Genomic DNA, 13,719 nt, shown 5'->3' with positions numbered 1-13,719 from the left:
ACAAGAAGCCGTGAAAACCGGCGCTGCCGCCAAACAAAAAGACGGTCCCCGTCCCAATTTCAAACCATCAAAGGTAACAACAGTGCAAGTGGCACCCGTGCCAAACAACTTGTATTCCTGCCAACGTTGACAACAACCTACGGAGGTGGGGTATTACCAACTGGTTTCGTGGCTTGCCGCCCAACTCCGACTATGCCTTGACCAGCGAGCCCTACACTTTGCAGGTCACGAGCACGTTAATCAAAGGATGACGATGACGGCGCGCGCGCGCACACACACCAGACGACAACGTGTACCAACGGAGAGTTGGAAAATCCTACACCACCAGTAATATCTTTCAGTCGCACCGTCGCCGAGCGCTGTGAAGCGTCGCCAGCTCTGGGCAACCGCCTGGCACCTCGATCAACTTGCTCAGAACGACCGTGTCTGCAAATGCGGGACGTGGGGGCGACGACTGAGCAGCCCGCAAGGGCGCAGGAAAAAACGGGTCATTAAACATGTTGGCGTGAACAGCAGGTGATGCAGATGCCGCGTCCCTCGGTGTTCCGTTATTAACATGGGTAACTGCATTTATTAACAGGGGGGGGGGGGGGGGGCACGCCAATGATTCTCAATTGGAACAATCACAGTTAGGGGCATGGTTGTGTTCAAGGAAGGAGATCGCTTTCAATAACAACGTCACATCAGTTACGCCTATATTGATTCATCACCACCCGAGAGATTCGAAGAATTGTTGTTAAACGAGGATTTGTTACAATGTTTCGTCTCATTTGTACTGTCCAGTTGTCGTTGTGCCCTAAAGGTATATCGGCATATAGTTCTCATCGGCATATAGTTTGCATCAAACACATAAATCCCTACACAATTCGATGCATGCATCGGGAGTGTAAAGAATCGACTGTACGTGATGAATCGTGACACGCTGAGCAGAAAGGCAACACCTTCTCACGCCAACTGCCGCCAGTTTTCATGACGGTAATCAAAGGCGCCCTCTTATCAGAAGAAGCCACGGTTAACACCACCACCCATGGCGGTCCCACCGCCCCCGAATTTCACTCCACCTCGGATGACACCAATTCACCACAACCCACCGGCTTCACCCTCCACAAACGCTCGTTAAACCACCGCCCTTCCACGCGTTCATTTCAAACGGTGGGACAATAAAAACGCAAACACAACGGTTAGACTGTGGGTTTCTCTGCTGTGTGTGCACGCGTGTGTGTTTGTGTCCGAGAAGGCTTCTTCTCTGCCTGTGTAGCGGGCACTTCTGCCCGTGACACCAGACCCGCCCGCGTGCCCTGCAGGGCCCACCTCAACCCACCATCAGTGGCAGCGTGGGTTTAATTAAAAAAAGAATTAAAATTACAAAATGCTACGTCGTTAAGGTCGTGATGTTGCACGTTGGCAGCTACCACGATGGTGTACTCGCCGAAGGGCTCGCGCTTAAAATCAGATCGTTCGCGCTCTGCCAGCGCAAACGATCTCCGTGCGGGTTACATAAATTAACAAAAATATAAACAGAAATTTAGTTTTACTTTATTTGACCAGGCATGGCCCACTGAGCTATATAGCTCTTGTTCATAAGCGACCTGGCCACAAATGATAGCTCAACGAAGTGGCTTATCATGTGGAAATGTATTTCAGCCAAATAATCTAAACGCATGTTTCTAAATGTGGAGGGAAAAGCCGGAGGACCCAGAGAAAAATCCAGGTGACCAGGGGGAGAACATGCAAACTCCAAGTATACAAGCGTCAGGGTCGGGATCGAACCCACGACCTCTTATATACCAGGCGAGGTATTTAACATCTCTCCACCGCGGCACCAAATTAAAAAGCAGGTGAAGCCCGCTCACTTAACTTGACTCAGCTTGGCAAGCCACGAGCAATTTCCACTGGAGAACCAAACGGTCTACGGGCGCAGACACGACCTCGCACCGCCGCAATCATCACGGAGTCTGCGCGGCAACGGGAGAACGCCGTACGCGAACCAACGCTCGCAACATCCGTCTCCTCGCCAACAATATTTAGAAGCGTGCTTTGTAACGTATCTTTTTTTTTCCTGTACAAGGGGTGATAGGAGTGGGGGATGCGCCGTTTACCCCCCGTGGCGCCAAGGCTCAATCAGCTCGATCCCTCGTCATCGTCATCCTCCTCATCGTCGTCGTCATCGTCGTCCGAGTCCGTGTCCGACGGGTGCTCGAAGCCGTTGAGCGTCGCCCCGCCCGCCGTGTCCGCCTCCACCCCTCCGGCACCCGCGGTCCCCGCCGGCTTGGGGGAAGCCGGGCCGCTCCGCGGAGAGTCGCTCCCGACGGGGGAGTCGATGTCCTCGTACCCCTTCACCACGCCGCCGCTGCTGCTCACGCCGCCCCCGCGCTCCTCCGCCAGGTGGTTCCCACGCACGCTCCCGGCGCCGCCCGTCTCCATGTCCTCCTCCTCCTCGTCGTCGTCGTCATCGTCGTCGTCGTCCTCCTCCTTGTCAAGCGGCGAGGAGGCCGCGGGCTCCGTGGCGCCGCCGGCGCTGTCGGCCGAGCGGGGCCGCGCCGCCGTGCTGCTGCTGGCGACGCACACGCCGTTCGACTGCTCCGGCGACTGCTGGGGCCCGCTCGCCGTGTCCGGCGACGCCGACGGATGCTCCGCCGACGCTACGCGGCTGTCGCCGCCGCCGCCCTCTCCAGGGCTCTCGGCGCACTCCGTCTCCATCCGACCGGCACCCCCGCCGGCGCCGCCGCCGCCGCCGCTGCCGCCGGGCTCGCGCGAGGACGTCCCCTCGGCCGGAGAGCACGAACGCAGCTCCCCGGCCCGGTCCGACGAGCCGCCGGCGCAGCCGGAGCCGTCATCCGGGGAGGGCGGCGGAGAGAAGTCTCTGTCGGCGTCGGAGGCCCCGTGGGCGCTGGCTTCCGAGAGCCGCGCCGGCGAGCGCCCGGGGCTGGAGCGCGACTCCGACGGCGCGCGGGCCGCAGTTGCGTTGGGTGGCGGAGGCGGCGGCGGCGTGGGGGACGGACCGTCCGCAGCGGAGGAGGAGGCGGCGGCGGCGGTGGTCAGCGGGCTCTGACAGGCGGCTGGGCCGTGGGTCGTTGGCCCGCCGGTGCCGGGCGCAGGCGCGGACACCTGCTGCAACTTGTGCCGTGCCTCTTTGAGCTGCTGCTGCAGCACCAGGATGGTGCTCTGCATGCCCTCCACTTCCTCATCCAGCTGGATGATGAAGTCGTTGAGCTCTGCGCGCGCGTTACACCAACACACGTACGTGAGCGGCGTGCCAAAAAGACACAAGCCTCGTCGTGAACGCGAGCACCATCGGTGACTTAACATTGAAGCCGAGAGACAGTGTGGGTCAGTGGCTCAACCACACACATACAACACACGCAAGCTAACGACAGTAGACACATCCACATGTGCCCAGGCCACTGTGCCCGTATGGTAAGCATGCAACATTTCATGGGTCAATCATTAAAAAGCATGAATTCGTTCATTTACACATGCAAACAATTTGTAGTGTAACCAAATTATGAACAAATGTAACTTTTAAGACTCGTGGAACACCTTAGATTAGCACGGTTGGCTACGTACGGTGAAGTTCGATATTCACACGGAGCAAACTGTGAGAAAGTACTGACGAGACCAAAAACAATCAGTTCACACCAACCGAACCGTGACCCCACAATCTTCACGGACACGCGGAAAATCGACCAGCAACTGGCTCTCGGATGTTGAGCGCAAAAACCAACCCAAGCTAGCGAGAACTCCCGGTCGCACGGGGCCACTCCGTTCACAAGACCATAACCATAGCTCAAAACGCTCGCCAACCCACCCCCCCCACCCACCGTCCTGGCCGCTCTTGAGCTCCTGGCTGTACTTCTTCTGGAGCGCCAGCTCGGCTTCGAGCTGCGCAACGCGCCCCTGCGACAGCTGCCGACCCAACTCCTGGTTCTCCTGGATTAACATGCGGCACTTCGACATGAGTTTCTTGCCCGTTTGGCTGCAAACAACAGTCGGCACGGCACTCGGCAAAGGCGAAAAACACAAACGCGGCAAAGGGGGGTGTGGAGGGGGTTCTCGCTAGCCCTCGTAGAGGGAAGAGACATGTCATGGAAAAGAGCTTTACAACTCATCGGATTCCTCCAGAATAAATAGAAATTCCGATTCTGAGATTAGTCGACAGGCAATGCATGCCTTGGCCGGGCGATCGCAGCGGTAATCTATCGTCCGCGCTTGGTGCAGCCCGTCACAAAATTAAAACTCAAGCACGGCTACGTTTCAGCCCAGACAACATTTTCGTTTTAACTGCCTGCATCGAGAAAAAAAAAAAAAGCAGGTGGAGATTTAACTTTGTACGATTCGTACTTTTTCTTTTGACAATATTAATGGGACGAGTTAATACTCTGCAGCACAGATGGTTAAACAGCGCAACACGTTAACGTGAGTTTGACTACCCCTTGCTCCAATTTACGCGACTCTTTAGAAAGTAGATCTTACATACAATGGAATACAACCCCCCCATGCCCGACTTGGCATGGGGAGGCCTTCTTGCAACAAATGGCTGTCAATTATGACTGAGAGGATCTTACAAGTGTGTACCATAATGTTACATCGCCTTCACGGGAGAGATTACTGTGACTGCATTTATCCACATTGTGATGTACAGCAAACACGCGGTGCCACAAAACACAAACATCAAAAATCCCCCGCGTAGCCTTTAACAGACTGTTGGGGCAATTGCTCTTAGCGAGTACCAATGAAGGCCGGCACGGCGCACGAGGGTGGGTGGCCAACACCACGCCCGGCCGCCTACGTCTCCCCAGTGCTGATGCTTACACTTCACACCAGGTACTCATTTAAGGCCGAGTCGACCTTGGGGAGGCTCAGGACTAGTTCACATGTTCACCACAGTTATAGGTCACAAGTGGGAATCGAACTCGGGTCGCCGGGTTCGTAACGTAGTGCGCTAACAACTGTGTCACCGCTCCCATTAAAACAGAAGACATGCACATACCCCTCACACATTACACTAGCAACTTGAATGATAAAACTTCCTTTAAAATGTTTTTACAGTTTTAACTGAGACTCTAATTAGTTTTTTTAACCATTAATCCCTCAACAAGTGCAATTACTCGGTAGATGTTTTCCAGCTGCAATAAAAGGTGAAATAAAAAAAACATAAAACATGCCAACTTAAGAAAAATCGTACTTATAATTATCTACATAAATGCAAGCATTCTTAGTACTGACTCACGATCGCCACTTACAAGCACCCACATCTACACGTTTCACCACTTCCCTCTTGAAAAACTTATACCGACAGCATTTACATTTAATTAACGAGGTAAGCAACCCTAATTAATAAAATTAATCGGTAATGTTCCTGATCAGGACAATTAACAGGTGTTTGGCACCACTGGCTGATTGAACAACTCATTCAACAAAGTCTATCATTAAACAATGCGACGAGATTATTATTTTTAAATGAAGTGGTCAAACGTGCAGCCCCTGCCCACTTAAAATTCCCACACACACACACAAATAGATCTGCACCTTCAGGAACTTAAACCACAGAGACCGTCTCTACGTACATCCAACACGAGCCACAGAAAATTTTCAGAGGAAACGACGTCATGATGTTAATTTTGGTGAATGCACGTTCGTTCGTTATACCTGTTGAATGGTTCAGGGAGGAATCGGCAAGCGACGAGACTGCCTGAGCTAAGCCCGCGAGCCCACAGTTCAGTCAATCAGGACAGAGTCAGTGGAGCGAGCGGGGAACGCTTAGGACCTTTAGTGTGACGTCTCGCCTAAGCGTTCAGCCGCCACAAATGAATCGGTGGTGATCTTGATGCTGGGTTTGAGGTGATCGTGACTACTTCTCTTGCCCTTTTTAATGCGGACGCTTAACAGTTTGCACGCCAAAAAGGCGAAAGTAACCGCCGCTTCCTCCTCTGCGGCACTAGAGACGCAGCAACCGCCGCTGCTTTAGAGGCGTTACGGCTACAAGTCAGCGAGTCTATGAGTGTGCGCAGTGGCCCTTTCAAAATTTCAGTCTTTGCGATAAGTGTTCTTCACTGCCGGTGAGCAAAGCAGGTGCGACCAAGAGTCAATTAAAATTATAGTTTGGGATAGCTTTACAGGCAGGTTAATGCTACAGAGTTACGCATTTCACACAACCGTGGGGGTTTTTGTCGCGTGTCTGCGTTTTCCTGTGAGGGGAGGAAAAAGCGAGTCAACAGATGAACCGGCGCTCCGAGGCCGGCGACACAATGGCTGTGTTCGTGTGTTCGTCGTTTCGTACGAGAAACACAACCCCTCGGGCTCTGGAGGTGGCGGCGGTGGAGCCAGCGGCCGGGTCCAGATGGGGGGGGGGGGGGGCCTCCGGGTCCTCCCGCCAAGTCCCCCATCGCGGGTGGGGCCACCGCAGGAGAGGCGACTACCCCCCTCCTCCTCCTCCTCCACCACCCCCCCCCCCCGTTCTTACGCCAGAAGAGTCTGCGGGGCAAGACGATTGTTTTGTTTTTGTTTTTTTTTAAACGTTTTGGTGCGTTACCTATCGGGCGTAAACTTCCAGGCACTGAGTTCATCGTGGGCCTGCTGCAGTTTGTCTTTGCTCTGCTGCAGCTCAGACTTCATTTTAGTGAAGAGCAGGTTGACGGCCGGGTCCACGAGACAGGAGCGCAGGTGAGAGGCGCTCGACAGCTGGCCCTGCTTGAGCGAAGCGATCTGAGTCTGTTTCGGGTGAGGGGGGGTGTGCACGGTGCCACCGCCGCCGCCACGCCGTCGAAAATCCGCGCACCGCGGGAGCCCGGCGGCCGCAACACCGGGACACGAGCGCAGACGACGGTCGTGCACGGATGAATGGGAGGGGGGAAGGGCGAAGGGGGAAAAAAGACAAAGCACGACAAGTTAGCACGGCAGAAAGCGAGCGATTTTAGTAAACGGAGCACATTCAACTTAGGAGCCGTGTATCAAACGCACCCAATTCAGATCTCTTCTCAAGCTATGAGCAAATTATCCAGAATGCCCCACATCTTGTTAAAACCTGGAAGCTAAAAAAAGAGTTCTTGGCGGGGAGATTGCCTGAGAATGCCAGGTTTAGTAGGCGGCCTTTGAGCTACGAGGTGGCCAAGAGACGATAGCACGGCAATGGAATTACTGAATCCATTTACGGAGGACGAGTGCTCGCTACTTCCTCGTATTTGTGGGGTTTCTTCAGGTACACCAGATTCCACTCATCAATTAAATTAGTCAAGCATCGAAATGCAGGACTCTCGTGAAAAATAAAAAAATCTTGACACTTGGAGATGCTTTGCTGGGCATCTAAACGGCATTGTTAACTTTATTACTGTGCTGACGATGCACGCATAAAATCATGCATAATAACGTCAAAGTCAAACAAGGTAATTTAATTTATTCAAATGCTGCACAACTCTCCATGCTAAATACTGCACAACAAATGCTTCTATGTGGCAACAAAATTTTAATCGCAACCCCAAATAATAAGGGATTGTCAAATGGCAAGTCGGGCTAATTTTATCTTTCAATGTAAATCAATTAAACCCATTTTACCTGGTGCAAACACCTTGCCTCACCACAAAGAGATCAACAACAAGAATGTACATTGGTTTTTTTTATGTTTTCTTCTGTGTTCTCAATAACTGCGTGTACACATTTCTAAAAGAATGGAATTAAAATACCGGCCCTGTGTATGTGCTTGTGTCTTTTGGAACGTACCGCACAGTAACCGATGAGCCCTGGTACCAGTGATTCATTCTGGAGACCGCTGCCCGATCACACTGGCATGCGCCGAGCGGTTTCAACGTTTGCGCGCGTACTCAAATACCGATCGGTTAAATCGTGACTAAAAATAGAACTCGATTTTTAAATATGTTGAAATTCTTCCCCCACACCGTACGATGCTAATCGGTGGTGAGGGGGAAGGACAACAAACTAAACACAAAAAGCAGCTCTAAATAAATGATTTTAAGGTGCATAGCCTCAGTGGCTTCCTAATATTGAAAGAGCATTCCAGACGGCTGCAGAAGCACATCTGAAAGCACCGTCTTTGTTCGATGGCTCACCAAAATCCGCCACGGGGATGACTGGTGTTCGCGTGATGGTTTATCTTCCCTGATTTGATGATTTTAGATTCCATGGCTTTTGAATCGATAATAGATTCCAGAAACAATTATCAATACATCGTTAATCTATTAAAATACAGTGCCAAGAAAAGGTTTGTGAACCCTAATAATGAAGGAAATTCCATAATTAACGATGAACCGCTTGCGAGTTCCCAGATTCAACGGTGAACGGGACACCCACCTTGCAACTTGTAATAGAAAAATGTTTTTAAGTTGGACAGCATTAGATAAATGGATGTATCCCCTAACAGAGGCGTGGGGGGGGGGGGGGCAAATCATCACACGTCTCCTCACCGCACACTCCTGCATCTCCTGCTCCTTGGTGGCGAGACGCATCACCAGGATGTTCTCCCGGCGCAACGACTCCTGCTGCTGGTGCTTGAGCCGCTCCTCGGACTCGCGCAGGCCAGTCACGTCGCTCGCTGGTCCACGGTAGACGGTGTGGCAGGCGGTTCACGCACGCACAACACGCACGCCATGGCACACCCAACGACGGGTGCGCGCACACACACACGCGGATGCAAGTTACGTTACACCTAAATCACAGCGCGTCTTGCTGACGTGACGTTTAACTTTACGTCGTTTAAAAAAAGTTCCTGATGCGAGTGGAAAAACAAATAGGTAGCAGTCAACTCACAGTTGAGATCTGCGAGCTTTGACTCCAGGGTCCTGAGGTATCCCTCCTGCTGCTTCCACCTGCGTAGAGCAAAAAACAGAGATGGGTTCACTTCACATCGCAACGTCACCACGCTGCAGACCACAGCAGCATCGTCATGTCCCCTCAGCTCAAACACACTTAGGATTTTTTTTATTTAAAGCTTTCGTGACAGCAAGAAACTTTGTGTTTTTCACATCTGATGATGATTGCTTGTGTTGCAGTCGAAACGTCGTGAGAATTTTATTGTTTTATATTTTTATTAGTTTATTGTTTCCCTTCTACGTGACTTTACCGAAAGAACCAAGAACACTTAGGATTGTTAAGATGAACTTAAGCGGCGCTCATGTGGTTATAGAGTCGGCCAAAAAGTAACACAAATTAAATATACTAGCTTCAGCAATGCCTGCTTCAGGTTATAGAGTCGTTCATTTCCTTCAAGGTTTTTTGGCTTGTAAATTTATTTTCGATTCAAGAAGTCATAGAATCAATAATCAAATCAAATTTAAATTTAGCAATGAATGAACCAATTGGCCTGCGACACCGTTCCAATCACAAGGCATGTTTCAGTGTGACCGGTCACGTGACAGCCCATTGTATGTACTAAACAAAACTCACAGCCCTTTGTCAGTTCACTGCTGAATGAAGGCCTCATCACATTGTGTTAATTATAGGGTTTGATTGGCCATAATTCACCATGCTCCTCTGGGGGGGTTCAGGTTTAGCAGACAATCAAATGTTGATATTTAAAAATCGGAAGTAACAACCCAAGTCTGGAACACTGGTCACCATGCCCCATCATCTAGCGAAATGACTTGCCCTAGCCCACTTTACTTTGCAGTAAATATTATGTCTCAAACTTGAGTATGTTTTGTAAACCACGTACATGTTCCTATTTCTCAATGTAATTCTCAGCATGAACATTTCCATGCTTCATTGCACTTTTCAGCGTTTAGTTAAATTAACGTGACAAACCTTACGAATTAGCCGTGTCTGGTGGTGGTGGGTTACCGACACATTTATATTTACACGATCAAACCCAAAATAACCTTTATTATAAATAATATTGGTAGCAAAATCATACGTCTTAAACTAAATCCACAATCTACACCGTAAACAATCGATTCCCAAGATCACCATTGGATGCAGGAATCGCAGCGAGTTGTTAACAGGTGTAAAAACGCATATTTCAGCCGGCAAGGCAAAACGGCGGGTGGTGGGCGCGTCACCGAGGGCATTTTGATACCAAAGAAACATTTTCTGCGCACCTCACAAAGAGATCTTCCCTTGACATGGCGCGCAACTCGTCGTCAGAAAGACGCACCTGAGGACGGGAAAACAAACATCCGTTACCATTACAACCGAATACATTAACCAACAATGAGGTCGGTGCGGCTGCATCATCAGCAATATTAAGTTTTTGAACTGTTGACGCTAGAAGCAGGCATGGGGAACCTTATATTTACCGATGGCCGAATGGGACTTTCAAATACCTTTGGAAGGCAACCACACATTTCCACACACAAATCCGTCACTTTTATTGTATGCAAGCGGTTGCTTTTGCTTTGACTTCTATTTGCATCGTAACTTTACTTTATTTCTTACAAACAATGCGCATCTGAGAGTTACCATGTTTTTTTCCCCAGCATATGCCCTCGCATCACTTAGAAACAAAGCACTGGCGACACGTTACAGGCGTCAGTGTTTTGGTAAAGATCTCCATGGCTTACCCGCTTGGCGGGTGGCTCCCCGTCTGCCATGGCCAAGTCTGCAACGGCACACACGCGACATTATGTACAACAACCTTTATAACGTTACCGATAAGACGTTTACGAGCATTTGGAACACCTATTGGGTGCGGCACGCGTTCCAACAGCAGAATCGGCAGCCCGCTCTGACGCATGCACAAGGCAGCACAGGTCAGCGCAGAGCCAAGTAACCATTAAGATGAACATAAGATGTTGAACGTAGTCACTACAGAGCTATACAACGCAATACGGTTTGCACGAGACAGCAGACAAGCGGCAGCATTGCTGAATTAATGAACAGCAAAAAAAAACCAGCAAGGTTCAGACAGAAGGTGCACAATAACACGAAGCAGGAACGCGTTGCAAACTTCCAGGGCAAAAAACACCACAGACACTGAACAGCGAGGGTGAACACAACACACCTTGCAGAACAGGAGCACATAACTTGAGATGCAAGGGCTGAATGTTGCATGGCTTACAGAGGAATGCAACACGAGGAGGCAATCACACACATAGGGCTGGATACTTAGTAATACTACTCAAAAGGTGATTGATGGGAGAGTAAATGCGCGATTTTAAAAGCATGAGACCAGTCGTCCCGCTATGCCCATGTATGTCTCATGCCATCACCATACGTGTACTGCACGTACGAGGCATATTGCTTTAAGACCATAACCTCCAAAATAGTTTTTAAAATGTGGCCTCTTTATTTTAGACAGCAGAGGACAACTGGTTATATCCCTGTTAGAAATCTTGTTGAGTATCGCCATCATTGCTTCCTGCTGCCTTATGCCTCAGGTTTTGGTGGGCAGTATATATAAGCAGCAGGTCAGTTTGCGTGGTAGAGATGCAACACATGAAGGAACAGCAGGTCTGAGTGGAGCATACCTTGTGGGGAAGACAGCGCACGAGACAAACGCGTTTAATAAAGCATTGCTTGCACAACAGGTAAACACGTACACAGAACAGCTCATTGCAGACAGCCCGATTCGCCGCAGCACAACTTGCAAGACAGCATACGCAGTACAACTGGATCCAATGCAACGCGGTTTGATGCCATTTTGACAGCCTACCAAAGAGCACGGCTCAATGTAACACGGTTTGAATGGTAGGGATGCAACACAACCGAGAGCAGACAAGAGGATATGATCAAAAGCAGCGCAAATTGCGAGGCACAACACAGCACCCGTGACAACTGTGTCCCATAGCAAGACGGAGTGATGTAGTTTGACAGCGTGCGGCGGCGCGAGAGAGCAACTTAAGTGTAATGCAACGAGGTTTGCAAAACAGAAACACCGATGCAACAGCATCCAACCACACACAAACGCCCTCCACGGCCCTTGCCGGTGGCATGAAACACAAAATACCACGAGTTAAATGAGGAATGTTTTCGTAATGTATTGAATTCACTTCACCTGAGATGACTGAATTGGTGTATGGGGGGGGGAGCTCTGCATAGCAAATGTTGACTCAAGAACCGACTGGCAGGTCGCTGCTAAACCACGGTTCTTCTTGCGAGATGTTTATAGAGTCGAGTGCTGTTTGCGGGACTGCATCAATGCACGGTGTATTATATTTAAGTTGCGTTGGTTAAGAGGTCTTTGAAAGCGCAGAGGTCTTTGAAGGCGTCGAGTTTCCCGCGCAGGGTCAAGTCCGGACAAACGTCGCGACACACTCCCCCCCCTAAAACAACACCGCGAACATCTATAAACCACAACGCTGCGCGTGCAACTACGGCCGTAACGAAGCGAAACGCAATTGAAACGTCTCGCTTATTTAATGCAACACGACAACAAACAACAACAACGCGTGAGGGAAGCGGTGAAGCCTGCGGGTAGGCCGCGGCCTACAAGCCCAGGCTTCGCCCACACACACAAGAAACCCTCACACCACCGCGCTCTTTACGGACCCGGTGTCGAACACAGGTGAACTTACGTCGGTTGTGGGTGTGCGGGCGACCGAGACGAAGCCCCGGGGTGGACAGGCGAGAATCGACAACGCGGCGAAGGGGCTGGGACGGCGTTCGGCAACTCAAATCCCGCGAACTGGACGCCTCAAGATGGCGGCCGCGTCACCAGCACGGCCGCGCGTCACGTGGTCGCGGTCCACCGCCCTCGAGATTTCCCACAGCGGATAAGGCCGCTTTGTATTTGCCAGTGAGCTTACGCACGAGTATTTATATTTACCAGTGCACTTACACACGAGTAATTTGATTTCCCAGTTTGCGTGGGCATGGGTCCACCGCCCTCGAGATTTCCCACAGCGGATAAGGTGGCTTTGCATTTGCCAGTGCGCTTACGCACGAGTAATTCGATTTCCCAGTTTGCGTGGGTATGGGTCCTCTGCCCACGAGATTTCCCACAGCGGATAGGCCCACGGGGCTACGTTACATTTGCTAGTTCGCTTACGCACGAGCCAATTACATTACCCAGTTTGCTTGGGCATGGGGGAGTCGCGTTTATATTTACTGGCTCGCATGCGCGCAGGCAGGAGGGGGCACGTTTGTATTTCGCAGCTGACTTGCGCATCAGCCGGTGGATTTGTATATTTACCAATGAATTGAGGTACAGCGATTGGGTTCGTAAGTTTCCCGCGATTTCGATTCGCGCGATTTGGCAACGTACGGTGCGAAAGAAGTTTAACATATAGTGCACACATACACGTGTGTAGTTTAGTAAAAGCATCAGGGAAAGTGAAACTTTCGTGACTGCAAGGATTCATACTCTTAGTTCTTTCGGTAAAGTCACGTAGGTAAAAAATGAAATTAATAAAAAATAAAATTAAAATCAAGTGAACTTGATGCAGCAAATCTGGCTGTGACGCTCCCACCTGATGACGGAGACTTGTGTTGCCTCCGAAACGTCGTGATTTTTATTTTATATTAATTTTAATTTCATTTTTTACCTACGTGACTTTACCGAAAGAACTAAGAGTATCAGGGATAGTGTTGGCGTCGGCTCAACGCATGGGGGCCCTCCTGCGTGTCTGTGGTTCTTACTCAGAAGAACTTGAACTACTTGAACTATTCAGAGAATGCGAGATGCAACTTTGTGCGTGTGGCCTGGAAGATTTTGCAGTTTTTTCCAGGATTTTTCTATGTGCTCAGAGTCACTTTAAGATGTTTTCTTGTTTTTGTTTTTTGTTTGTTGCGGTTGCAATGGCTCACAGGGCTCTACCTAATTAATTAATTTCG

The 13,719-nt window shown here is 50.3% G+C and overlaps 3 protein-coding genes across 4 annotated transcripts in view; 1 reads left to right on the top strand and 2 right to left on the bottom strand.

Annotated features, from left to right (window-relative positions):
• The window catches only part of LOC133357031 (lateral signaling target protein 2 homolog), a 267,632-nt gene that overhangs the window by 127,299 nt on the left and 126,614 nt on the right, over positions 1-13,719 (top strand). The gene's annotated exons all lie outside the window — the stretch shown is intronic.
• On the bottom strand, positions 584-6,507 carry LOC133357087 (pre-mRNA-splicing regulator WTAP-like). 2 transcript variants are annotated; one of them, XM_061574866.1, is made up of 3 exons: positions 5,650-6,507; positions 3,822-3,976; positions 584-3,215 (listed from the first exon to the last, which is right to left on the bottom strand). In XM_061574866.1, exons 2-3 carry the CDS (start codon positions 3,955-3,957, stop codon positions 2,122-2,124), a joined length of 1,230 nt encoding a protein of 409 aa, XP_061430850.1. In that variant the 5' UTR covers positions 3,958-3,976; positions 5,650-6,507; the 3' UTR covers positions 584-2,121. The 2 variants fall into 2 exon arrangements, with proteins under 2 accessions (XP_061430850.1, XP_061430849.1); XM_061574865.1 differs by having other exon boundaries at positions 3,822-6,506.
• LOC133357095 (pre-mRNA-splicing regulator WTAP-like) lies at positions 6,529-12,669 on the bottom strand. The gene is made up of 6 exons (XM_061574875.1): positions 12,462-12,669; positions 10,509-10,546; positions 10,047-10,102; positions 8,761-8,819; positions 8,418-8,545; positions 6,529-6,711 (listed from the first exon to the last, which is right to left on the bottom strand). The coding sequence occupies exons 2-6, from the start codon at positions 10,536-10,538 to the stop codon at positions 6,529-6,531; spliced, it is 456 nt and encodes a 151-aa protein (XP_061430859.1). The 5' UTR covers positions 10,539-10,546; positions 12,462-12,669.

Source organism: Lethenteron reissneri, chromosome 56 (assembly GCF_015708825.2).
Source record: "Lethenteron reissneri isolate LAM-NWPU_2019-01 chromosome 56, ASM1570882v1, whole genome shotgun sequence".
NCBI classification, from domain to species: domain Eukaryota; kingdom Metazoa; phylum Chordata; class Hyperoartia; order Petromyzontiformes; family Petromyzontidae; genus Lethenteron; species Lethenteron reissneri.
Note: the sequence above shows the minus strand (reverse complement) of the source record. Positions and strands in the feature narration are given on the sequence as shown.

Bases quoted from the DNA above. Each gene is read 5' to 3' on its own strand.
- LOC133357087 (XM_061574866.1), bottom strand. From the start codon at position 3,957: ATGTCGAAGTGCCGCATGTTAATCCAGGAGAACCAGGAGTTGGGTCGG. The intron at 3,216-3,821 runs GTGGGTGGGGGG...ACGCGCGCGCAG, and splicing joins GCTCAAGAGCGGCCAGGACG to AGCTCAACGACTTCATCATC.
- LOC133357095 (XM_061574875.1), bottom strand. From the start codon at position 10,538: ATGGCAGACGGGGAGCCACCCGCCAAGCGG. The intron at 8,820-10,046 runs GTGCGCAGAAAA...TGCTCTACGCAG, and splicing joins AGGGAAGATCTCTTTGTGAG to GTGGAAGCAGCAGGAGGGAT. The intron at 8,546-8,760 runs GTGAGTTGACTG...ACCGTGGACCAG, and splicing joins AAAGCTCGCAGATCTCAACT to CGAGCGACGTGACTGGCCTG.